General features: G+C 67.2%; 3 protein-coding genes across 7 annotated transcripts; 2 read left to right on the top strand and 1 right to left on the bottom strand.

Moving 5' to 3' along the window:
• The first annotated feature begins 1,283 nt into the window (after nucleotides 1-1,283).
• Nucleotides 1,284-11,097, top strand: FCHO1 (FCH and mu domain containing endocytic adaptor 1). 4 transcript variants are annotated; one of them, XM_082071843.1, is made up of 30 exons: nucleotides 1,317-1,363; nucleotides 2,454-2,511; nucleotides 3,124-3,201; nucleotides 3,663-3,754; nucleotides 3,837-3,911; nucleotides 3,995-4,136; nucleotides 4,212-4,364; nucleotides 4,453-4,557; nucleotides 4,978-5,076; nucleotides 5,167-5,263; nucleotides 5,364-5,408; nucleotides 5,498-5,570; nucleotides 5,949-5,970; nucleotides 6,053-6,107; nucleotides 6,195-6,373; nucleotides 6,453-6,477; nucleotides 6,571-6,633; nucleotides 6,720-6,762; nucleotides 6,857-6,948; nucleotides 7,047-7,670; nucleotides 7,836-7,954; nucleotides 8,049-8,154; nucleotides 8,512-8,623; nucleotides 8,702-8,857; nucleotides 9,295-9,427; nucleotides 9,531-9,730; nucleotides 9,909-9,973; nucleotides 10,060-10,224; nucleotides 10,429-10,499; nucleotides 10,595-11,097. In XM_082071843.1, exons 3-29 carry the CDS (start codon nucleotides 3,175-3,177, stop codon nucleotides 10,449-10,451), a joined length of 3,090 nt encoding a protein of 1,029 aa, XP_081927969.1. In that variant the 5' UTR covers nucleotides 1,317-1,363; nucleotides 2,454-2,511; nucleotides 3,124-3,174; the 3' UTR covers nucleotides 10,452-10,499; nucleotides 10,595-11,097. The 4 variants fall into 4 exon arrangements, with proteins under 4 accessions (XP_081927968.1, XP_081927969.1, XP_081927967.1 ...); XM_082071841.1 differs by having other exon boundaries at nucleotides 10,429-11,097; XM_082071842.1 differs by lacking the exon at nucleotides 2,454-2,511 and having other exon boundaries at nucleotides 1,284-1,363; nucleotides 10,429-11,097.
• Nucleotides 11,098-11,165: 68 nt separating this feature from the next.
• On the top strand, nucleotides 11,166-14,309 carry B3GNT3 (UDP-GlcNAc:betaGal beta-1,3-N-acetylglucosaminyltransferase 3). Its single transcript, XM_082071760.1, has one exon. It carries the CDS (start codon nucleotides 12,454-12,456, stop codon nucleotides 13,945-13,947), a length of 1,494 nt encoding a protein of 497 aa, XP_081927886.1. The 5' UTR covers nucleotides 11,166-12,453; the 3' UTR covers nucleotides 13,948-14,309.
• A 171-nt stretch (nucleotides 14,310-14,480) lies between these two features.
• On the bottom strand, nucleotides 14,481-22,175 carry JAK3 (Janus kinase 3). 2 transcript variants are annotated; one of them, XM_082071759.1, is made up of 24 exons: nucleotides 22,045-22,175; nucleotides 21,497-21,706; nucleotides 21,296-21,419; nucleotides 21,062-21,173; nucleotides 20,795-20,940; nucleotides 20,219-20,501; nucleotides 20,021-20,143; nucleotides 19,794-19,951; nucleotides 19,460-19,571; nucleotides 19,045-19,231; nucleotides 18,739-18,860; nucleotides 18,525-18,656; nucleotides 18,364-18,448; nucleotides 18,147-18,280; nucleotides 17,747-17,885; nucleotides 17,510-17,661; nucleotides 16,978-17,128; nucleotides 16,768-16,907; nucleotides 16,347-16,536; nucleotides 15,542-15,666; nucleotides 15,223-15,395; nucleotides 15,031-15,148; nucleotides 14,827-14,937; nucleotides 14,481-14,738 (listed from the first exon to the last, which is right to left on the bottom strand). In XM_082071759.1, the coding sequence occupies exons 2-24, from the start codon at nucleotides 21,702-21,704 to the stop codon at nucleotides 14,622-14,624; spliced, it is 3,342 nt and encodes a 1,113-aa protein (XP_081927885.1). In that variant the 5' UTR covers nucleotides 21,705-21,706; nucleotides 22,045-22,175; the 3' UTR covers nucleotides 14,481-14,621. The 2 variants fall into 2 exon arrangements, with proteins under 2 accessions (XP_081927885.1, XP_081927884.1); XM_082071758.1 differs by having other exon boundaries at nucleotides 20,021-20,501.
• Nucleotides 22,176-23,096: the final 921 nt, after the last annotated feature.

The following is a 23,096-nucleotide window of genomic DNA, read 5'->3' as shown; positions in this document are numbered from 1 at the left end:
TTTGGGGGTGCAGGCTGGGTTGGGCTCACCCTGGTCGGGGGGTGGCAGGAGAGGGGCTGGGGGGTGCAGAGCATCATCCGGGGGGGGGTTGGAGAGGGGTTGGGGGGGCGGCTGTGCTGCGGGGCTGGTGCAGCAGCGCTGCTGAGGATGGATGCAGGGTTGCCATGACAACCGCATCCCCATCCCCGCCACCCCCGGCCCGCAGGGGGGGCTGCAGCCCCCGCGCTCTGCCCCCGCACATTCGGCACGGGGAGGGGGGGGGTGGGCGGTTTGGGGGGGGTTGGAGGCTCCCTGGTGCTGGGGGGGGTTCTATGTCCCCGTGCTCCAGCTGAGCCCCCAGCTTGTGGGGTCAGCCTGAGCCTGGCAGGACCAGGGAACCCAAACCCTCCACCCACCCTCCGCCACCCCCCCAATTTCCCCCATCCCAGCCACCCCCAAAACCTCCCTGTCCCCAAAATCTCTGTCTCCAGAACCTCCCTGTCCCCAGGCCCTTTGCTCTGGCAGTGGGGCCGTGGCAGCGTCTCAGGGTGTGGGGGGCTCCTCGGGCGTCCTGCGGCGGGGGGTGGGGGTCACTCGGTGGTGACCCCCAGTGTTGGGGCGGGGGAGGGCGGGGCTGTCACTGTCCCACGGGGCCCCTCTGAGCCCCCAGCTCTGCCACCGTTGGCTGTGGCACACGGGCTGGCACGGGGCCGGCTCCCAGCTCGGGTGGGGAGGGTGTTTGTGGTTGGAAAGACGCCCCCGGTCTCCCCCTCCCCGGGCAGCCCCCGCTTCCCCCGGCCGCTCCCGCTCCCCGCCCCGCAGCTGTGCTGCGGCCGCCCCGGTGTCAGCTGGAGCCGGGGCATGAGCTCAGCGGGTGCGAGGCACCGGCTGGCACCGGCGGGGGCGGCTGCACCGGGGGCTGGCCCGGGGGTGCGGTTGCAGCCGTCGGGTGCGGGGGGGTGCGGTAGCACCTTTAGCACCGGGCACAGCTGCACCGGGAGCGCCGGGGGACCGGGAGCCCGGGAGGGTGGCAGCCCCGGGGATGGTGGGAGCCCCGCGGCCGTGGTGCTGGTGCGGGATTCTCTGTGCCCGTCCCGCACCGCCCTCCGCATCCCCTCCCGGTTTGAGGGGCGGCGGCTGCTTTAAAAATGCAAATCACCCCCCTCCCCGCGCGCGGCGCGGTGGCGTTCTGGCCAATGAGAGGCGGCGGCCGCAGGCTGCGGTAACCGCTACCGGGAGCGGTGACCAATAGCGAGGCGGCGCGGCAGGAGGGGGCGTGGCCCGAGGCTCCCCCCGCCCACGGCGCGGTCCCGGCGCGGAGCGCGCGTCCCGGAACGGGCGCGGGGCGGCGGCGGAGCGGAGCGGGGCGGGGGCGGCCCCGCAGGTGAGTGCGGCCCCGCCGGGCCCGGGTCCCGCGGCCGCCCGGTCCCGCCCGCGGAGCGAGGAGCGACCCCCGGCCCCGCTGTACCGGAGCGGGGTGCAGCCCCCGGTCCCACCGTGCAGCCCCCGCCGCTCCCGCGCCGTGCGAGGGCGCAGCCCCTCAGCTGCAGCATCCCCCTCCCCGCGGCTGGGGTGCAGCCCCGCGACCCCCCTCGTTAGCAAGAGCCCTCCCGCTCTCCTCCCCGCTGCAGCGCACCCCGCCCTGGGAGCCGGGGCAGCCCCCGCTGCCCCCTCCCCAATAAAAGCCCCCCCTTCCCCATGCAACCGAGCAGCCCCCTCTACCGAAAGCGCCGCTCCCGGTGCTGCGGGAAGCCCCCACCGCGACCCCCCGCTGCAGGTGCAGGGCTCGGCTCGGCGTTTTCCCTCTTTTTTTTGGGGGGTGGGGGTGCATCTGTACTCCTGTGCACGCCCCGACCCTCCCGCGGTGCTTCTCCCTCCAACAGACCAGCTACCGGGGGAGTGTGGGGGGGTGCACAGTCCCCCCCCGCGCCCCCCACCCTCACTGAGCACCCCCGGCCCGGGCAGGTGCAGCCGTTCCCCGAGACGGGCGGGATCCGGCGCCCCCCGGAGCTCCCCCCGCACCCCTGGGGGGGCCGCCCGCGTCCCCCGCTTTCCGCTCCGCTGAAGGTCACCGCTGCGGGTGGCCGGGGCCGCCCGGCTGGGGGGCGCGGGGGGTCCCGGGGGGTCTGTGCCGCAGCCCGGCGAGATGCTGCACCCCCCCCCGCACCCCCCGGCCCGCTCGGGGACTCGGTGGCCGCTGCCACCTCCGGGGACTTTGGCCGGTGGCGGCGGGTTCGCGGCGTCTGCGGCCGCTCGTGACCGGCGGCGGGTCGGGGTCCGGGGGGCCCTGAGTGCCCCCCCGGTGCTCCCCCAGCCCCGCTTCCCCTCCGGCCCCGCGGGGGGGGCCGCGCTGAGCCCGCCCCGCTCAGACACAGGTGGCTGAGCCTGTGCGGAGGGTACGGCCGGGTCGGGCGAGCAGGAGCGGGGTTTGGGGGGGCTGCGGCTGCCCTGACCCCCTTCTCTCCCCCCCCCAGACCCCTGGCTGTGCCAAGGATGATCGGGGGGGCCCCTCGAGCCCCCCAGCAGCCCAGGGTGAGTGGGGATCCCCCCTCCCCCGTCACACCAGCCTCCAGCCATGCACGATTTTTTGGTTTCCTGTTTTTCTGCAGCGCATGATGGGGAGCGGGGCTGGGGGGGCACAGCCTGGGGTGGGGGGGCACAGCCTGGGGGTCCCTCCATCTGGGTGCTGGGGGACTGCTCAGGCAGAAGACCCCCGGCACGACTGGGTGCATTTGGGGTTCAGGCGGGGGGGGGTGGGGCATATGTCTGGGTCCCCATTTCTGGGGGGAAGGAAGGGGCAGGCTGGGCGGGGGAGGTGATTTTTGGGGGGTGGGGGCCCCCGGCACGGCCGGGCCGGGAGCAGCCGCCGTCACGCAGCAGCCGCTCATTTATTATTTAGCTGCGTATCTGGTGTCGGGCCCCAGCGCTGCCCGGGTGGCCCCCCCAGCCCCTCCTGCCCCCCCCGGGGTGCTGCCCGCCGTGGGGAGGGGGCCGCAGCGGTGGCGGGGGGCACGGGGGAGCCCGCGGTTTCCATGGCCACGGGGCTGCGCTTTCCCGGCAAAACCGATAAATAGTGGCGGGTGCAGGCGTGGTGCGGGGGGGTCCGTGCCAAACCCCCCCGGTAAGGGCCAGGTGTGTCCCCAGGGCGCCGGGAGCTGAGCTGCGGGTCCCCACACCACCGTCCCCCCCTCCAAGATGTCCTACTTCACCGAGCACTTCTGGGTAAGCCTGGACCCCCACCCATGGGTGCCCCCCACACTCTAGGACTTGCTGCAGGGGGGGGGGTTCATCACCACCGGTTGTTTTGCAAGGCCCGGCGCCTCCATTAACGCTGCCAGTTAATTGCTGAGGGAAGTGGGGAGCAATGGGTGTGGGTGCCTGCGGGTCTCCCGGCCATGGTGATGTCCCTGTCCCCGTTGTCCCCACGGGGATCCCCGTCCTGGCACTGGGGGGGGGAAGTTGGCAGCACCACACGGCGCGGCCGGCTCTTCCTGGTTTGGCAGCTGCCGGCATCTTCCTCTTCCCCCTGCCTCAGTTTCCCCTGTGCACCCTGAAATGTTTCCACCCCAAATGGTGCTTGGTGCCAGCGGGTGCTCTTGGTGGTGTCACTGTCCTGGGGAGGGGGTCCCCACACCGTGGGGTGCTGGGGGGGCTTTGGGGGCTGAAGGTGGCCCCCCCACCAGGGCGAGAAGAACCACGGCTTCGATGTGCTCTACCACAACATGAAGCACGGGCAGATCTCCACCAAGGAGCTGGCTGATTTCGTCCGGGAGAGGTACCGGGCTGGGGGGGCGGCCGTGGGGGGGTCCTGGCATCACCAGGCGCCGTCCCCAGCGCCCTCTCCCCACTGTCCCCAGAGCTGCCATTGAGGAGAACTACGCCAAGGCCATGGTGAAGCTGTCGAAGATGGCCACCAATGGCACCCAGCTGGGGTAAGGGGGGGGCCTGGGGGGTCCGGAACACTCTGAGTGGGGGGGGGACACCCTGCTCATCCCTTCCTGTGCGCCCCCCCCAGCACTTTTGCGCCGCTCTGGGAGGTTTTCCGCATCTCCTCGGACAAGCTGGCCCTCTGCCACCTGGAGCTGATGAAGAAGCTCCACGACCTCATCAAGGAGATCTCGCGCTACGGCGAGGAGCAGGGCCGGGTGCACAAGAAGGTACCGCATCCCCCCCCCCACCTTACCCCCACACACCCCGATCCCCCCTGCCCACCCCTCCGTGTCCCCCCCCAGTCCAAGGAGGAGGTGTCGGGGACTCTGGAGGCCGTCCAGCTGCTGCATGGGGTGGCCCAGCTGCTGCCCAAGTCCAAGGAGAGCTACCACAGCAAGTGCCAGGAGTATGAGCGGCTGCGCAAGGAGGGCACCAGCCAGAAGGAGATCGACAAGGTCAGACCCCCCCTGCAACCCCGGGATGGTCCTTGTGGTCCCTTTGTCCCCGTCCCCAGCTCTGACGGCCGCCACTGGGTCCCCGCAGGCGGAGCTCAAGTCGAAGAAGGCAGGCGAGGCGCTGCGGCGAGCGGTGGAGAAGTACAACGCTGCCCGTGCTGACTTCGAGCAGAGGATGCTGGATTCGGCTGCGGTGGGCAGGGGGTGCAGGCAGGGGGTGCAGGCAGGAGCGGGGTGGGTGCAGGTGGTGCTCGGGTGCGCGGTGCGGTGGTCCTTGGGGACATCCCCTCATCCATGCATTCTGCATCCCATCCTTGTATCTCTGGATCCTCGTATCCCTGCATCCCATCTCTGCATCCTGAATTGCATCCTCACATCCTGCATCCCATCCCCTCATCCCGCATCCCTTCCTGCTTCGGGACAGGCTGGTCCTTGGGGACGTGCCAGCCTGGCTGAGCACCCCGCCATGGTGATGCCAACACATGGGGACGTGTCACCCTGGATGAGCCCTGTTCCTTGGGGACATGCCATCCTGCCTGAACCTCCCTCCCTGTCTACACGCTGACCCCTGGGGACCTGCCACCCTGCTTGAACTCCCCCTTTGTCCCCCCAGCGCTTCCAGGAGGTGGAAGAAGCCCACCTGCGCCACATGAAGGGTCTCATTGGCTCCTACTCGCACTCCGTGGAGGACACCCACGTCCAGATTGGGCAGGTAAGTACCCAGGGAGGTGTGACAGCTTGGGGACAGCCCCAAACTGTCCCCCTCTTTGAATACAGCATCCCTTTTTTTTTTCCTTCCCAGGTGCATGAAGAATTCAAGCAAAACGTGGAGAATATCGGCACCGAGATGCTGCTGCGGAGGTTTGCTGAGAGCAAGGGCACGGGGCGGGAGCGGCCAGGTGAGCTTGCGGTTCCCCCCATTTGCACAAGAGCGATGCTCCCCGTCCCTCGTGTGCGGACGGAGCCGTGGTGCCCGGCTGATCCCGCTCTCGCTGGCAGGAGTGCTGGATTTCGACGAGTACCGCCTGGCCCCAGCGCAGGAAGGCAAGTACGTCTGCATCCAGCAGCCCCCACACCTTGGACTTTGGGGCTGCTAAGGGGGGGCTGCTCATCACCCTGTGCCCCCACCCCAGGACCCAAGAGGAGCCGTAGTAAAGCTTTTCGCATCCCGGGGTTGAGCCGGAAGGAGAGGGATCGTGATGCTGTGTAAGATCCCCATGTACTCTCTCCCTGTGTCCCTGCGTCCCTGCATCCCATATCCCGCATCCCTGCATCCTGCATCCCACCCCCTCCTGCATCCTTACCTCCTGCATCCCACATCCCTGCACCCCATCCCTGCATCCTGCACCCCATCCCTGCATCCTGCACCCCATCCCTGCATCCTACATCCTTGTATCTCTGCATCCCGCATCCCTGCATCCCATTCCTGCATCCCTGCATCCTTATATCCCACATCCTCACATCCCATCCCACATCCTTGTATCCCTGCATTCCATCTCTGCATCCTGCATTGCATTCCTACATCCCTGCATCCCGCATCCCATCCCCACTTTGGGATGTGACGCTGCGGCTCTCGTTCCCCAGGGAATCCCCCGATGCTGAGGTGGTGAGTATCCCAGTGCCAGGCTTGGCTTTTCCCATACTGGGAGGACTGGGAAGCGAGCGCCTCTCTGAGCAAATCCCTGCAGGGCTGCCCGGAGGTGGATGAGGACGGGTTCACCGTGCGCCCTGATGTCACCCGCAGTATCCTTGAGCTGTTTTGGGGGGGTGTGTGATTTTTGGGGTGGGATTTTGGGGATTTTGGGGATTTTTGCCTTGACGGGGGCTCAGCCGAGGCAGAGAACCACGTCTGCTCCTCCAGCGACTCCGACTATGACGAGGACGAGCCCCGCAAGTTTTACGTCCACATCAAACCGGTACAGCCCCGGGAGGCAGGTGACAGCGCTGAGGCCACCATGGAGCAACTCAAGGCCACCGTGGGGAACCTCATCCTGCCCCCCAGCATTGGGGTGAGCCTGGGGGGGGCTGCAAGGTCCCCAGGGACTGTGCCAGGGCCAACGGTGACCCCCTGTCCCCAATCTCTTGCAGGGCACCGTCAAACGACAATCATCTCGTAAGTGCCACCCTGCGGACTTGGCGTGGCTGCGGCTTGGGTGTCCTCCTGGCTCCGTGTCCCCTAATGCTGCCTGTCCCTGTCCCTCTGCAGGGCACGTGGCATCTCTGACCCCGGCCCCAAGTGACACAGACCCTGAGGGGACGCTGGCGGGAGGTGACACCATGCTGGGGGGTCCTGGGGATTCAGGGTTGTTCCCGGAGGTGTGGGGTGCAACCCCAATGTGTCCCCTCTCCCCGCAGGTGATGGTGCCGGGAGGGGACACCTGGTGACACAGGTGAACAGGTACGGGGCAGGGAGGGACCAGGGTGCCATGGGCTGGGCCCCTATGGGGTCCCGGGGGGAGGACACTGAGCCATCTCCTCTGTCCCCATCACAGCGGCCCCGGGACAGCCCCCCCGGACACGGTGCCCCCTGCTGCTCTCTTCGGGCCCCCCCTGGAGTCGGCATTCGAAGCGGAGGATTTCCCGGGTGAGGATTCGGGGGGTCAGGGATGATGGAGGGGACCCCGGCATCCATAGTGTGCCGTGGCCCACCCCTCAGCGCCCTGACACGGGGTCTCCCCGCAGCCCCCCGCGCCTACGTCCTCACCTCCTCTTCCTCCCCCTTCTCCTCCTCCTCCCCGGAGAACGTGGAGGACTCGGGGCTGGACTCGCCCTCGCACCCCCCGCCCGGACCCTCCCCGGACTCCAGACCCTGGACCCCGCAGCCGGGGACGCCGCAGAGCCCCCTCTCCAAGAGGGCCGGCCCCCTGGACCCCCCCCCACCGCCACCCCCCGCCGCCCGGGACCCCGGGGCGTGGGCGCCGCGGCCCCGCAGCCCCGCCGGCCGCCTCCCCGAGCCCCCCGGCTTCGCCGTCTTCAGCGGCCCCGGGGCCAAGGGGCTGGGGGGGGACGGGGGATCGGGCCCCCGGGGACGCAGCCGCTGCGCCAGCGGGACGGTGCCCCCCGAAGCCCCCTCACCCGACCCTTTTGGGGAGCCCCCCGCGTGGGGCAGAGCACACAGCCCTGGCGGGGACCATCATCCCCCCCTGCCCTGTCCTTCCTCCAACTCGGCCTCGTCCTCCTCCTCCTCCCCGGCCCCCCCTAGCGGGGGAGAGTCCTCCAGCCCCTCGCCATGGACATGCCAAGGCTTGGGGACAAGGCTGATGGAGGGTGGACCGTCGGTGGCTCCCCCGCCGCAGCCTGAGCCGGGTGAGTGGTGGGGGTGCAGGAGCTGTCCCCCCAAATCCCCCTTAATTCTGCCCCCCCATACCCTTAGCTCTGCCCCGGGGCTGGGCTGAGACCTGCCCCGCTCCTGGCGCTGGTGAGACCCTGCTGAGCCCCCTGGATGGTGGGTTTCTCTCCTCACCCCCCCAGATGCTCCCCCCGCCCGGCCCAGCGCAGCCCCCCGGGAGGTCCCGCTGGTGGCCCCCCCCCGCCGCTCCCGCACCAAGAGACCTGCGGCTGGTCTGGCTGCCGGCAGCAACTCCGACCTGGTGCGTGGCCGCTGGGGGGAGCGGGGCTGGGCTGCGGGACCCCCGTGGCGGGGGCCAGACCCAGACCCCCCCCCGGACACCCTGTCCCCCGCAGTCGCGCTCGCTGAGCCCCTCGCCCTCCTGGAGCTCCGGCCCCTCGCACTCGGCGCCCGCCAGCCTGGGCGAGCGCGGCTTCTTCGCCGTCTCCCAGCCGGCGCTCGGTGGGTCCTGAGGGGTTTGGGGGGGGTGCCTGGGGTCCCCTCCATGCTCCCTGTGTCCCTGGGTACACTGGGGTCCCCTCTCTGCTCCCTGGGGTGCCTGGGGTCCCCTTCCTGCCCCCCCAAGCTCCTTTCCCCTTTCCTGGGTGCTGCCCAACCCGGGCGGAGGGTGCAGGTAGCCCAATTTGAGGCTGGCGTTGAGCCCTGGCCCCTCAATGGTGACTGTCCTCACCTTGGGCATATCCCCCCATCCTGGCACCTCCCCAGGATCTACCTGGGGGGTCCTGAGCCACCCCAAAAGGGTTGTGGGGAGGTCCCATCCAGGCTTTGAGGCTTTGACCCTCCCATGTGCCTCCCCAGGGCTGTCGCGGGGTCCCAGCCCCGTGGTGCTGGGCTCGCAGGACACGCTGCCCGTGGCCACCGCCTTCACCGAGTATGTCCACGCGTACTTCAAGGGACACGACGCCGACAGGTACGGGGGTCCCGGGGGGGCCCTCCAGCCGCTGCGTCCCACCTGGGGTGTCCGCTGACCCCCGTCCTGTCCCAGCAGCTGCCTGGTGAAGGTGACGGGGGAGCTCACCATGTCCTTCCCCGCCGGCATCGTCCGCGTCTTCAGCGGGAGCGCGGCCCCCCCCGTGCTCAGCTTCCGCCTGCTCAACGCCGGCGCCATCGAGCAGTTCCTGCCCAACGCCGACCTGCTCTACAGGTGTGGGGACATGGTGACAGCTGGTGTTGGGGTACAGGGACCTTGGGAGGTGGGGGATGCAGTGATGGCGGGGCTGGAATTGGGGTACAGGGCGAGCCAGGGGGTCACAGACATCCTGCAAGCTGGTGGATGGGGAGCTGTATTTTGGGGTACACAGGGTACCTGATTTTATGGAGGTGGGTGGGAGCTGGCAGATCTAGTGCTGGGAGCTGGATATTGGGGTACACGGGGGTACCTGTTTTTTTGGAGGTGCCTGGACATCCTGGGAGCTGGCACATGCAGCGCTGGGAGCTGGGTACCGGGGTACATGGGGTTCCTGGAGTCCCCAGGGAACCGGAGCATCGCCGGGAGCCAGTGGATGCAGCGATGGGGAGCTGGGTGTTGGGGTGCTGGGTTTCTCAGGGTGCCCCATTGCTGCTCTGACCTTGTCCCCGCAGTGACCCATCCCAAAGTGACCCCAGCACCAAGGATTTCTGGCTGAACATGGCAGCGCTGACCGGGCACCTGCAGAAACAAGCGGAGCAGAGTCCAGCCGCCTCCTACTACAACGTGGCTCTGCTCAAGTACCAGGTGAGCCCTGAGCAGGGAGGGCTGGGACCCCCGGACCCTCACAAAGCTCCTGGGGGGTGGGAGGCTCTCGCTGCCCCCCGCAAACCCCATCGCCACCCCCCAGTTCTCGCGGCTGGGCGCCGGCGCGGCGCCGCTGCGGCTCTGCGTGCGCTGGGACTGCTCGCCCGGCGCCACGCGCGTCAGCGTCGAGTACGGCTACAACGCCGGCGCCATGGCCCTGCCCGTGGCGCTCGCCAACGTCCACGTCCTACTGCCCGTGGACGAGCCCCTCACCAACCTGCGGCTGCAGCCCACGGCCAGCTGGTAAGGGGACACAGAGGAACCAGGGGTCCCAAACACACCCCCAGGGTGGGAGATGGGGACCTTGAGCTGGGAAACAGGGTGGGGAAGGGAGGGAGGTGGGAGAAGGGGGGATGGGATGGGGTGGAGTGAGGGGGATTTGGGGGCCTGGGGGCTTGGGGATGTCCCCGTGTCCCCGCAGGAACCTGGAGGAGAAGAGGCTGCTCTGGAGGCTGCTGGATGTCCCTGGTGCCCCGGGGCAGGGAGGTGAGGCTGTCCCCACGCTGCTCGGGGAGCAGGGGCCCGGTTTGTCCCCCGCAGACCCCCCCAAACGTCTCCGCTGTCCCCCCCAGGCTGTGGCCGGCTCTCGGCCAGCTGGGAGCCCCTCTGCGGGCCCAGTAAGCCCAGTCCGGTGGCTGCCCAGTTCAGCAGTGAGGGCAGCACGCTGTCGGGAGTGGAGCTGGAGCTGGCAAGCGCCGGCTACCGCATGTCGCTGGTCAAGAAGAGGTTTGCTACAGGTACGGCTTGGGGGGCACCTGGGGGTGCGGGGGTCCCTTCATCATCCCCTGTAGCCCTGGGGTGCGTGGAGTCCCTTTGTTGGGGTGCACAGGGTCCATTCCCCGCTCCCCATATCCCTGGGTACACTGGGGTCCCCTCTCTGCCCCCCCAAGCTTCTTTCCCCCCATCCTGGCACTTCCCCCACCACCACCTTTCCTCTGCAGGGATCTACCTGGCAGGGTCCTGAGCCGCCTCCTGCTGGACCCCCCGAGACCCCCGGGCCTCCCCCTTGGTTGTGTGAACTTGAAACACTGGACGGGGCTTTGGTGGGGGGGTCCTGCCGCCTCCTCACCTTCCTCAGCCTCCTCCTCCTCTCTCTCCGGCCCCGCTCTGTGACTGTCACCGTGTCGTCTCCTGCTGCCCGGCGGTCGGTCCCCTCCACCCTCCTCTGTGCTGTGAAGGGGGCAGGAGCTGCTCTTTTATTAAACACTTTATTTTCCAATACCCCCCCCCACTCCGCCGCCTCCCGCCGCGACGCCCATCCCCGGGGCCTCCGGGCTCCTCCTTGGAAACGGGGCTCGGCTGATGTGCAGCGGCTCCCCGGGGGCTCCAGCGTTGCGGGGCCGGGGGAAACTGAGGCAGGGAGCCGGCAGCACCTTGCCGAGCCCTTTCCTCGCACCCACGGGTGCTGCTGCCCCACGGACAGAGGGGCGGGTGGACAGACGGACAGATTGGTGCCCGGCGCGGTGTGAGGATGTCCCCAAGCTGGCTCTGTGACAAGGTACCAGGCGGGTTGGGGGGGGGCGGGTCTCATGGTTCTTTGTGGTGCAAGGGGGTCCCGGCAGGTGCTCCTGCGCTCTTGTTTGGGGTCCCTGTGTTGTCTGGTTTATTAAACGCTATTTTCTAACAAGTCCCCCCTGCCGGATGCGCATCCCCGGGGCATCCGGGCTCCTCCTTGGCAACAGGGCTCGGCTGATGTGCCACTGTCACATCCCGCCCAGCACGGGAGGACGGGTGACTCAGATTAATCTTGGTTGGGATGGACCATACGCCACACTTGAGGTCCATAAACAAAAGACTTTTATTTTGCGGCCCAGCCCGATTGGTAAATAATTTAGCGGCAGGAAGTTCTGCGGCACAGGTGGGGTTTATAGCTGCCATTACTTATCGAAAAGAAATCTAAAGGAGAGAAAAGAGAGACAAGAGAGACAGAGATTTCACCTCCCTTTTGGCTCCTGCGATGTTTATAATGGGATTTGTAGTCTTGGCTCCCACGATGTGTTCTGTAGCAAGTGCGCCGGGGCCGGGCTCGGTGCCTGCGGTGGGGACGGTGGCCGGAGGTGTCCTCGGGGTGGTGGCCATGCTCCCGCGTTTCTTCATGTCCCTTTTTATAGCCAAATTCCCGCCTCTCAAATCCTGCTTGTGGAACCCTTGCTCCTCTGCCCAGGTATCACCTGGGGATGATGGTGAAAGGCAGAAGAATCCCGAAGGGTGTCAAAGGGTCTGGGGTCTTCTCCCTTAGTGCCACACTGTGCCACCAGCGCAGGGACACGCGTGCCCGCTGGCACGCTCCTTGCCCATGTTGCATCTGGCTTTTTGCCCATGGCTTGTCAGCTTATTGTCATCACCGAAATCACAGTTCACCTGATACATCCTATATGTCCTCTGTCCTGTGGCTCACTGTTGCGGAACTGGTTTTGCCACAACGTTAGGGACTTTAACCTCCCGGTTTCTGCCACTTGCGGGACTGGGGAAACTGAGGCAGGGAGGCAGCAGCGCCCTGCTGAGCCCCTTCGTGCACCCCCGGGTGCCGCTGTCCCAGCCGCGGCAGCTGGACGGACAGAGGGGTGGGTGGACAGACGGACAGGTGGAGGGACAGGAGGACGCGGCAGCCGGCAGGGGGAGGATCCCCACAGCAGATCCCTGTGCCGCTGGGGCAGGTGCGGTGTGACGATGGCCCAGAGCTGGCTCTATGACAAGGTACCAAAGGGGTCTGGGGGGTCTCATTGCTCTTTGTGGTGCGGGGGGTCCCAGTGGGTGCTCCTGGGCCCCGGGACAGGGTCCCCACCTTGGGTGAGGTCCGGCTGGGTTCTGCACAGGGGCCGGGGGACAAGTGGCAGCCGGGCTTTTGCTGGGTCCCCATATTTTTTTGGGGGGTCCCTGTTCCGGTGCTTTGTCTCTAAGGGCAAGTGCTGCTCACAGCAAACCGGGGTGGGCTCCTTGCACCCAGGACCACCCCCCACCACCCGATGATGCCTCGAGCTGGTGGTACCTCCTTTGCTAACTCCCCACACCTTGCTGGCCACCCCCAGGTTTTGGGGCTCTCCCAGACAACGGCCCCATCCCAGAACCAGGACATTACTCCTTGGTTTGGGTCCATTGCCCAGTGCAGGTGGAGGAGCCGCATTCCGCCCAGCACCCATGGGTGCCCTGCCCAGCCTGGGACACCCTGTGTGGCAGCAAACAGCTTCCTGGTGGCACAGTGTGACCGTCTGACACGGGGACATCTCCCCGGTCCCTTCCACCTGGCGGGAAGGATGCTGCACCCCGGATGTGGGTCTGGATGGCCCTGGGGGGCTGCGGAGATGCCCAGCGCCCAATCCCCTCCCCATCTCTTGCAGAGCATGTCCCTGCGGCGCTACAGGCTGGATCTGTGGGCTCTGGTGGCCGTGGGGCTGCTGGGGCTCTGCTACCTGTTCTACCACACTATCCCCCTGCAGAAAATCCCCCCCAGCCCCCGGCTGGCCCCCCGGCTCCCCCCACTCCATGTGCCGCCCACCGTGGTCCCGTGCATGGCCAACGTCTCAGTGCACAACATCTCCGGCTTTGCCGAGTTGCCCCACCATGTGCAGGACTTCATGCGGTACCGGCACTGCCGCTCCTTCCCGGAGCTGCTCGGCGTCCCCAGCAAGTGTGGGGGGCCCGAGGGGTCCCCCAACGTCTTCCTCCTCTTGGCCATTAAGTCATCACCGGCGAACTATGAGCGGCGGGAGGTGATCCGCAAGACGTGGGGCAAGGAGAGGGCCTTTGAAGGAGCCTTCATCCGCAGGGTCTTCCTCGTGGGGGTGTCCCCCAATGCCCGGGATGCCAAGAAACTCAACCGGCTGCTGCGGGTGGAGCAGCGGGAGCACCGGGATGTGCTGCAGTGGGACTTCAAAGACACGTTCTTCAACCTGACGCTGAAGCAGATCCTGTTCCACGCCTGGCTGGAGGAACACTGCCCCGGCGCCCGCTTCATCTTCAACGGTGACGACGACGTCTTCGTCAACACAGACAACATGGTCCACTTCGCCATGGCCAGCCAGGGCGCCCAGGAGAAGCACCTCATGGTGGGGCAGCTCTTCATCAACAACTTCCCCGTCCGCACCCAGGCCAGCAAGTACTTTGTGCCGCGGCAGCTCATGGCGGCCAAGCGGTACCCGCCCTACTGCGGCGGCGGCGGGATGCTCATGTCCGGCTTCACCGCCCGCGTCATCACCCGCCAATCGCAGAGCATCGCGCTGTTCCCCATCGACGACGTCTACCTGGGCATGTGTTTGCAGAAGGCAGGGCTGTCGCCCGCCTCCCACGCCGGCATCCGGACCATGGGCGTGGGGGCTCTGGGCAGGGCCGACCCCTTCGATCCCTGCTACTACCGGGAGCTGCTGCTGGTGCACCGCTTTGTGCCCTACGAGATGGTGGTGATGTGGGATGCCATCCACGAGCCCCACCTGCGCTGCGGCAAGAGGATCAGCGTCTTCTAGGGTGGCTGGGGAGGACCGGGAGCCCGGGACCGAGGGGACGCACCGGTGCGACCCGCGGGAGCCTCGGGCGCTGCTGCTCGGCGCTGCCGTGCGGTGAGGGGGGACACCGGGGACCCCGAGGCTGAGGCTCCATCTCCGCTGTGGTGTCTGCGATACGCAGCCCTGGGGCTGCCAAGTGCCACCATGCGTCGGGCTCGTCTTTGGCTTGTTTCTGGCTGGTTTTACCCCAAATCTGCCCTCCCGTGGCCAGGGGGATAGCAAGGGCCGGGGGAGAATAAATGAAGTTGTTTTGTTAATGAGGATGCGGGTTCTGGAGCCTTCCTGGGGGTACCATGGGCTGAGGGGGGCAAGGGGAGCCCCAAACCCACTGGGGGGCATTTACCTCCAGCAATGGCCCTGTCCTGGGGGGAGCCCGAGGTCCCTGTGCATCCCCCCTCCCCGTGCATCCCCTCTCACCCCAGCCCAGCTGGCAAATATACCAAACTTTACCAGGAAACAGCCAAATCCTGCTGTGGGGACAGTGACAGGCAGAGGGGGGTAAAAGACAAGCGGCATCACGGGGGGGGTGTGCCTGCTGCGGGGAGGGGGGACACGGGGTGTGGGGACAGCGGGTGACATTGCGTGGCGGGAGGTGACGGGGAGACCGTGTTTCCCCCCATGCTGGGGCTGGGGGGCTACCCGCGTGCTTTGCTCCGGCCGTCCCGCAGCGCCTCGATCTTGGGGACCAGCTCCCCAAAGGTGGGTCTGGCGCCGGGGGCGAAAGCCCAACAGTTCAGCATCAGCGCGTAGACCTGGGGACAAGGGACGGGGCCATGAGGGGAGCAGGGTGGGCCCCCAGGACCCTCCCAGGGCCCCCCGCCAGCCCGGGGGGGCTCTCACCTCGGTGGGGCAGCCGGGCGGTGCCGGGAGCCGCCGGTTGTCCTTCAGGAGCTCCAGCAAGTGGCAGATGATCTGCGCTGGCTTCTCAGTGCCCATCATGCGGAGAAACTCCTGCGGGCACAGGATGGTGTCACCGTGGGGCTCATCCCAAAGATAACGGGTCTGGGGTGGGGACAACGGGACTGTGGGAAGCAGGGTTCTCACCTCCGAGGGGCTCTTGCTCTTGTTGCCATAGGTGAAGAGCTCGTAGAGGAGGACCCCGAAGCTCCAAATGTCCGATGCGCGGGAGAAGATGTTGTCTGCCAGGGACTCGGGCGAGTACCTGCCGGCAGGAGGGTGCTGAGCGCCGGATTCAGCCCCATGGGTCACCCCCACCGCTGTCGGTGTCACCCTCACCAGAAAACGGGGCTCTGGCCGGGCTCCTGCACCACGTAATAGTCCTTGTCCTGTGGCAGCAGCTTGGCCAGCCCGAAGTCCCCGATCTTGACGTGGGTCTCGCTCTCCACCAGGATGTTCCTGCTGGCCAGGTCGCGGTGCACGCAGCGCTGTGCCCCCAGGTACTCCATCCCCTGCGGGGGGTGCAGCTGCTCACGGGGGCCGGGACCCAACAGCATCCCCGGGGGGGCTCAATCCAGCGGGACCACCGCCCCCTGGCATTGCTCCATCCCCCTCCTGGGACAGCGGGACCCCCTTTGCTGCTGCCCCACGGTCCCACCTTGCAGATCTGCCAGGCGTAGAGGAGCAGGGTCCTGTGGTCCAGACGGGGCTGGTTCTTCTGCAGGTATTCGCGCAGGCAGCCGTTGGGCAGGTACTCCATCACCAGCCGCAGCCCGCGCCGCCCTGCGCCGCAGCCGAGAGTCAGTTTGGTTGGAAAAGACCCTCGAGATCATCAAGTCCACCCATAACCCACCCCCAGCACTATCCCATGTCCTGAGAACCTCATGTCCGTCTGTCCAGCCCTCCAGGGATGGTGACTCCAGCACTGCCCTGGGCAGCCTGTTCCAATGCCCCACAGCCCTTTGGGGAAGAAATTGTTCCCAGATCCAACCTCAACCTCCCCTGGCGCAACTTGAGGCCATTTCTTTGCTAAACCCCCCAGGTCTCTCAGCCGCTCCCATCACCCTTGTGCTCCAGCCCCTTCCCCAGCTCCGTTCCCTTCTCTCCACTCGCTCCAGCACCTCAAGGGCGAGAGGGGCCAAAAACTGCCCCCAGGATTTGAGGTTTGGCCTCTCCAGGTCCCAGCACAGGGACGGTCGCTGCCCTGGGTCTGCTGGCCACACCAGTGCTGGTACCAGCCAGGATGCTGGTGGCCTTTTTGGCCACCTAGGCACACACTGGTGGCTCACATTCAGCCACTGTCAACCAATATCCATCACCCGCCGGCGGGGACGCGGGCAGCATCACTGTGGGCAGCATCACTGTGGGCAGCATCACCATGGGCAGCATCCCCGTGGGCAGCATCACCATGGGCAGCATCCCCGTGGGCAGCCCCGGCCGCTCCGTCCCCCGGCCGTGCTCACCCCGGCTGTAGCAGACGCCGCGGTACCGCACGATGAACTCGTGCTGCAGCGAGTGCAGGATCTGGATTTCCCTCTCGAAGTCCCGCAGCTCCTTGGCCGAATCCTGCTGCAGCTTCTTCACCGCCACCAGCTCGCCCGTGCTGTCGCCCAGCGGGTCGTAGCGGCACAGCTCCACGCTCCCAAAATTGCCCTGGCCAGGGACAGCCAGGAGGGGCTGTGGGATGCTGGGAGACCCCAGAGACCCCCCCAGTTTCCCCCCCCAGACTGCCCACACACAGCACAAACCAAGCGTTTCTCAGCTTTGCAGGAAAAAGCACCCCCCTACAAACAAGGGGTTTAGTGCCCCAAATGCAGGTAAGGAGGGGAGGGTTTGTATGAAACTCGTGCACTGAGTCTTGGGGGCCCCCCTGCCCCCCCTCACCTTGCCCAGCAGCGAGATGTACTTGAGGTGCCGCTCCTCGAAGTGCGTGGGGTCCTGGCACATGGCGAGGGGCTCGTACCCCCAGAAGCTGTCCCGCAGCGTCACGTCGCTGGGTGACAGGTCTGAGAGCAGCTCGTAATCTGGAGGAGGTGGCTGGTAAGGACACCGTGGGGGTCCCGTGCCCGTCCCACCCCCCATCCCCGGGCTCACCGGAGGTGATGAGGCTGTTGAGGTCGCGGATGAGGGCGCGGAAGCCGGGCCGGCGGCCGGGCTGGTAGTCCATGCACTGCGCGATGAGCGTGGCCAGCTCCGTCCACTTGGGCGCGGGGAGCTGGAGGCTGTTCTGGTAGAAATCCAGCTTCTGTGGGGATGGGACAGAGCATGGGGCTGGCGGTGGGGGGCTGGTGGGTTGGAACGCAGCGGGATGGGACAAGAGGGATGCAGAAGGAGGTTTGGGATGCAGCGGGATGCGGCAGGAGGGTTGGGATGCAGTGGGATGTGGCAGGAAGGTTGGGATGCAGCAGGATGCGGCAGGAGGGTTGGGATGCAGCAGGATGGGACAGGAGGGATGGGATGCAGTGGGATGGGGCAAGAGGGATGCAGAAGGAGGTTTGGGATGCAGCAGGATGCGGCAGGAAGGTTGGGATGCAGCAGGATGCAGCAGGAGGGCTGGGATGCAGTGGGATGGGACAGGAGGGTTGGTAAAGGAGGGATGGGATGAAGCAGAAGGGGACAGCATCACCTTCTGGGGCTCCAGCAGGCTGACGGGCATGTTGCCACCGCTGAAGATCTCCCAGAGGGTCGCCCCGAAGCTCCACTTGTCGGCCGGCAGCGCCAGGCTCTTGGAGTCACTGAGGCACTCAGGGGCCACCCAGGGGATGCGCTCCACCAGCACTGGGGACAGGGGGACAGCCCTGCTCAGCACCCGCCGAGGTGGCCCTGCCACCCCCCCGACACCCCGGTCAGCACAGGCACTTACTGTCCTTGGCCAGGATGGTGATGCTGACTCCAGGGTCGTTAAGCTTGATGAAGGGGGGGCTGCCGCTGGCCACGTCCCCCTCCCGCGTCAGCAGCACCTTCTTGGCAGAGACATTGCCGTGGGTGATTCTCTTGTCCTCCTGGGGACGGGAGAAGGACACAGATGTGTGGGGACCACGGGACATGGATGTGTAGGGACCATGGGACACAGATGCGTGGGGACCACGGGACATGGATGTGTGGGGATCATGGGACATGGATGCAGAGATGCTGAAGGATGCAGATGCGCAGTAGCCACAGGACAGGGATGCCTTGTAGCTGCAGGACATGGCTGCATGGGAGCTGTAGGACGAGGACACGCCGGAGCCGCAGGACGCGTGGCCCAGGGGACACTGACTCACCAGGTAGTTGAGGGCGTACGCCAGCTGCTTGGCCACCTGCAGCTTCCAGCTCGTTGTCACCTTCCCCATGCCTCGGTTCTTCTTCAGGTAGAGGTCCAGGGGCCCGTACCTGACGTACTCCTGCACCATGATACCTGCAGGGGTGGGTGCACGGGCAGGTCCGGTGTGTGCCCCCCCGGCAGTGCCATCGCGGTGCCAGGAGGGGACGGTCACTCACTGTCCTTCCCGAGGCTGACGCCGTGCAGCAGCACCAGGTGCTTGTGGGACAGCTGGCTCATGATGCTGGCGGCCTCCAGGAAGGACTGCGAGGGGGGAACACTGTTCAGGGGGGGCCCTGGGGACCCCCCGGTGCTGCTCCAGGGGCTGCTGCTGCCTCACCTCTGCGCAGTTGCGGTGGCTGCCGTCCATCACCTTGAGCACCACCTCTGTCTGGTGGCACCCGTCCTCCTCCTGGTCCCGCTTGATGCCCTTGTAGATGTGAGTGAAGGAGCCCTGGCCCAGGCTCTCACCCTGTTGGGGGGTGAAAACGCTGGTGGGGGGGGGGTCCATCCCCGTGTCCACCCATCCCGCCGGTCCCCTGACCCCCCCATACCCGTGTGAGGCTCTGGGGGTCGATCTTGTGGAACATCATCTGGTGGAGGCTGCGGCGGGGGGCGGCGGGGGAGCCGGGGGGCCGGGGGCAGCCGCTGCGCACGATCAGCAGGTTGGACTTGTCTGGAGCGGGGGGGAGCAGCTATGAGGGGCGCACGCTGTGACCTCACCGCGCTGTGACGTCACAGCCTGCTCTTGTGACGTCACAGCCTGCTCTTGTGACGTCACAGAGCTCACTCTATGACAACATCCTGCTCTGTGACGTCACACAGGTGCGCAGCCCCATCCCCTGTCCCCGTGCTGTCACCTTTGGGCAGGGGGGGGCAGCAGGCCGCCAGGCGCATGCGGGTGCCCTCTGCCTGCAGCCCGCAGCGCCCGTAGGTGCCCAGCAGCTCCCGCAGGCTGCAGAACCGCCGCGACACCCCCGACAGCCAGAACGTCCCCTCCTCGTCCCTGCGGATCAGGCAGCGCTTGTAGTCCCGGCCGCAGCGGGTCTGGGGGGGCAACACCGTGTTCAGGGGCGCAGGGGGAGCCTCCCAAGCCCCTCCTGTGCTCTATGTCACTGCAACAGCCCCAGGGCTGTGCCTGTCCCCAAGGGCCGTCGCCAGTGGCACCGTCCCTGCCAGCACCAGGTCTCAGCCCTGCGTTTCACTCCCGGTGACACCCGTGGGAGCGCACACAGTGCTGCGCGGTGCCGGTGCTGGTGGCGGTGCTGGGCTCACCTCAACACAGACGGTCAGCAGGTAACTATCGAAGTCCTGGGGGCTGCGGCGCAGGAGATACAGCCCCGGGGGGCTCCCCGCCGCCTTCAGCTTGTGCACCGCAAACTCGGAGCTGCAAAGGGCACAGCTGGGGCAGGGTCCCCCTTGGGGACACCCCGGGGACCCTGTGGCTCACCCTTCCACCACAGTGTCCCCAAAGGGTGACCCCAGCGTCCCCCGCGCAGCGAGCGGGATGGGGACCAGTGCTCGCCGCTCCTGCGGCTCCTCCCCACGCGATTTCTCCCCCCATCGCCCGTGGGCTGGGGGTGGAGATAGGGGGGGTTCCAGCACCCACCTGATGGGCCCGTGGCACTGGTTCTCTATGTCCTCCAGGAGCCGGGGGGGGGCCACCTCTTTGCAGAAGTAGTGGTGGGGGTCCGCGGTCAGGCGGTAGTAGCCGTCGATGAGAGCCACGAAGGAGCAGGCTGCCCGCAGCGTGGGGAACTCCACCTCCTGGGCGAGGGGGGGTCAGCCCCACACTGACCCCCCACCAAGGGCACCCCCCGTGTCCCCCCAGCTCACCAGCACCCGGCTGTCCGTCTTGGTGAGGGTGACAACGCGGTTCTCCACGGGGCCGCCGTCCCGGCTCGCCTGCTTGATGCTGATGTCGGCGATGTCGGGGAAGTCGCAAAAGTGCTGCCGGCTCTGTAAGGGGACACAACTGGAGCTGGTCACCGTGTCCCCCCATTTGGGGCACCCCCCCCAGCCACCAGCCCTCACCTCGGATCCACCGCAGCTCCAGGAGATGCCGCTTTCACCGGCCACGTGGATGACGATGTCGGCAGCAGAGCTGGGCGAGCGCACGGGGAAACTCTCCTCGGCCCAGCGCCGCTGCAGCCGCTCCAGGTCCAGCAGGTACTTGAGCTTCAGGTACCGTCCGTCTGTCTGGCAGCCCCCAATCTTCCGCAGGGATTTGCTGAAGCGGCGCCGGATGCGCTTGCGGGTGAGGAAGTTGTGCTGCTGGATCTGGAACCGCAGCGGCGCCGGGATGCAGGACTTGTAGCTGCCGGGGATGGGGACGTGAGGTGGCAGTGGGTACTGGGCTGTCCCCACCCATCCCAGGAACACTGGGCTGTCCCCAAGTATGCCAGGCTGTCCCCATGGGTGCCAGATTGTCTCCACGGGTGCCAGGCTGTCCCCAGGGATGCCAGGCTGTCCCCACAGGTACCAGGCTGTCCTCGGGGATGCTGGGCTGTCCCCAGGAACACTGGGCTGTCCCCAGGGATGTCAGGCTGTCCCCAGGAACACTGGGCTGTCCCCAGGAACACTAGGCTGTCGCCACAGTCCCCAGCTCACCTGACGTAGCTGAAGACCTGGCCGGGGCTCTGCTGCTCCTCCTTGGCGATGCGCAGCATGTCCAGCACGGCCAGGCTCAGGCACTCCTCCTGCGTGGGCAGGCTCAGCGCCACGGCCACGCGGCCCCCGATGAAATCGCTGCGGGACTGGGGAGGGCACGGAGGCTACACTGAGCTTCGTGTGTCCCATGCACCCGAGGAGCCACATGGGAGCTCGCCCTGTGTCCGCGGGTGGTGGGGACAGGGACATGGCCCTTGCAGGGCTCACCTGCGCGAACAGGTAATCGATGACAGGATAGTCCAGGATGGGGCTGGCCCTGTCGTTCAGCAGCTGGAAGCGGTGGGAGTGTCCCAGTCCACACCAGTTGGGGAAAAAGAACCTGATGGAGAGAGCGGGGGGCCTCAGCACCGCATCCTGCATCCTGCACAGCCCGTCAGCCATCGGAGTCCCAAGGGACCCGGGCTGGGGACAGTGGGACAGGCGTGTCCCCAGGGGCTGTACCTGATCCTGTACACCACAACCTGGCTGCAGGACTCGTCCACGGTGAAGAGATGGCTGGGGGGGAACCAGCAGCTGAGGTCCTCGGTGGCCAGGGCGAAGAGCGGGTGACAGACGGGCAGCACACCTGGGGACAGAGCGGGGCTGTCACCGTCACCCCCCAGCCCACGGCCGGTGCTCCGAGCCCCCCGGGGCGCTGCTCACCGCAGGCTTTGGCGGCGCGGACGCACAGCTCCTCGGCCGTGTACTCGCCGAAGGTGAAGGTGAGGATGCCGGCGGCGGTGCCAGGGGGGCTGTGCGGTGCCGGTGTCCCCCGGTGGTACAGGTACACCTGGAGGGTGCCGGTTTCGGTGGACGAGAGGCTGCAGGAGCGCTCCCCGATCAGCGGTGTCTCCTCGCCCAGCGGGGCCATGGCTGCAAGCATGGGGGGGGGGGCTCAGTGTGGGGTGGTGGTGGCACTGTCCCCCCCAGTGTGACCCTCACCTTGCCCCTCACATGCCCTTCCCCACATGTTTCCCTTGGTGTCCTCCCCCCAGCCAAACCTGGAGCATCTCCGGGGTGGGGATGAGCCCGTCCTGGGAAGGAGGAAGGGGAAACTGAGGCACGCAGCCATTTCTCCAGGCGTGTGGACAAACCCACCCTCCCCAGCCCATCTCAGGGCCACGCGCCCATGCCCAGCATCGCTCCCAGGCACGGGACTCGGCTCCATCGCCATGGCCAGCCCCCACAACCCCCCCGTGCCAGCGCGGTACCTGCAGCGTCCGTGTGCTCCAGCCCCGGCAGCGGGTCCCAGGCTGGGCTGTGCCGCTGGGTCGCGGTTCCGGGGCTGCGTAGGCAGCTGCTCGGAGGCTGCGAGCGAAGGAGAGAGTCATAAAATCCCCGCGGTGACTTCCTTCCTGCCCGCAGCCGCCCCGCGGGTGGCTTCCTGGCAACAGAGGGGGGCACAGGGTGGGGACAGACAAAAGTCACCCCAGGCTGCAGGGACTGGGTGGGGGCTGAAGGGGCTGGGAGCCCTGGACACCCCACTTGGTGCTGGGTGCCGCGTGGGGACCCCATGGACTGAGCACCTCGCTGGTCCCGATGCCGTGGGTACCACGGGGTGGGCGATGCTCTGCCAGGGCGTCCGTGTCCCACCATGTCCCACCCCACCACACGGGGCTGGGGGCTGCCCACACACCCCTGCCCCCCCTGCACCCCACAGCCAGGACCCTCCCTGCCCCACACACAGCCCCACGGGACGGGATCAGCCCCTTCACCGCGGTCCTGCCGCGGCCAGCCCAGCCCCACGGTGCCACCAGTGTCACCGTGCCCTCAGTGCCGTGGGGTGCCAGCGGATGTGGCCGGGCCCAGCAGCCACCACTTGTTGTTTTTCCCCTTTTTGCTGCTCTAAGCAGCTCAACGAGGAGGTGAAGCCAGAGGCAACGTGGCGAAGGGCGTCAAGGATGGGCGTTGGGGACAAAGCCATCATGGCCAGAGCCAGACCCTGGGGACACCCGTCTGCCCTGCCATGATGCCTTAGGAGGGTTGGTGTCCCCATGATGGCTCTGTCCCCAGTCCCAACCGCAGGTTTGTCCCCAGGGGTAATCCCCATGGGACCAACCCGGGGACAGGTGAGACAAAGCAGCGTTTGTGCCGGGGAATGAGGAAGCCGGAGCAGCCCCACGCCTGGGTGTCACGTATCCTGCAGCCGTCCCGCTGTCCCCGCGCTCACCGGGGCCACCGGGACGTGGGTGCTGTGTCACCACCTGGGGTGTCCCCAGGGCCACACGGTGCCGGGGCGTGCGGGAGGGAAGGGGTTATGGAC

This window comes from Streptopelia decaocto (assembly GCF_964273445.1).
Source record: "Streptopelia decaocto genome assembly, chromosome: 24".
Classification (NCBI taxonomy): domain Eukaryota; kingdom Metazoa; phylum Chordata; class Aves; order Columbiformes; family Columbidae; genus Streptopelia; species Streptopelia decaocto.
Note: the sequence above shows the minus strand (reverse complement) of the source record. Positions and strands in the feature narration are given on the sequence as shown.

Bases quoted from the DNA above. Each gene is read 5' to 3' on its own strand.
- B3GNT3 (XM_082071760.1), top strand. From the start codon at position 12,454: ATGATGCCTCGAGCTGGTGGTACCTCCTTTGCTAACTCCCCACACCTT.
- FCHO1 (XM_082071842.1), top strand. From the start codon at position 3,175: ATGTCCTACTTCACCGAGCACTTCTGG. The intron at 7,955-8,048 runs GTGCGTGGCCGC...TGTCCCCCGCAG, and splicing joins CCGGCAGCAACTCCGACCTG to TCGCGCTCGCTGAGCCCCTC. The intron at 8,624-8,701 runs GTACGGGGGTCC...CTGTCCCAGCAG, and splicing joins AAGGGACACGACGCCGACAG to CTGCCTGGTGAAGGTGACGG.
- JAK3 (XM_082071758.1), bottom strand. From the start codon at position 21,704: ATGGCCCCGCTGGGCGAGGAGACACCGCTGATCGGGGAGCGCTCCTGC. The intron at 20,941-21,061 runs GTGAGCCCTGCA...TGCCCTCCCCAG, and splicing joins TCGATTACCTGTTCGCGCAG to TCCCGCAGCGATTTCATCGG. The intron at 16,908-16,977 runs GTGAGCCCGGGG...CACCTCCTCCAG, and splicing joins CAACAGCCTCATCACCTCCG to ATTACGAGCTGCTCTCAGAC.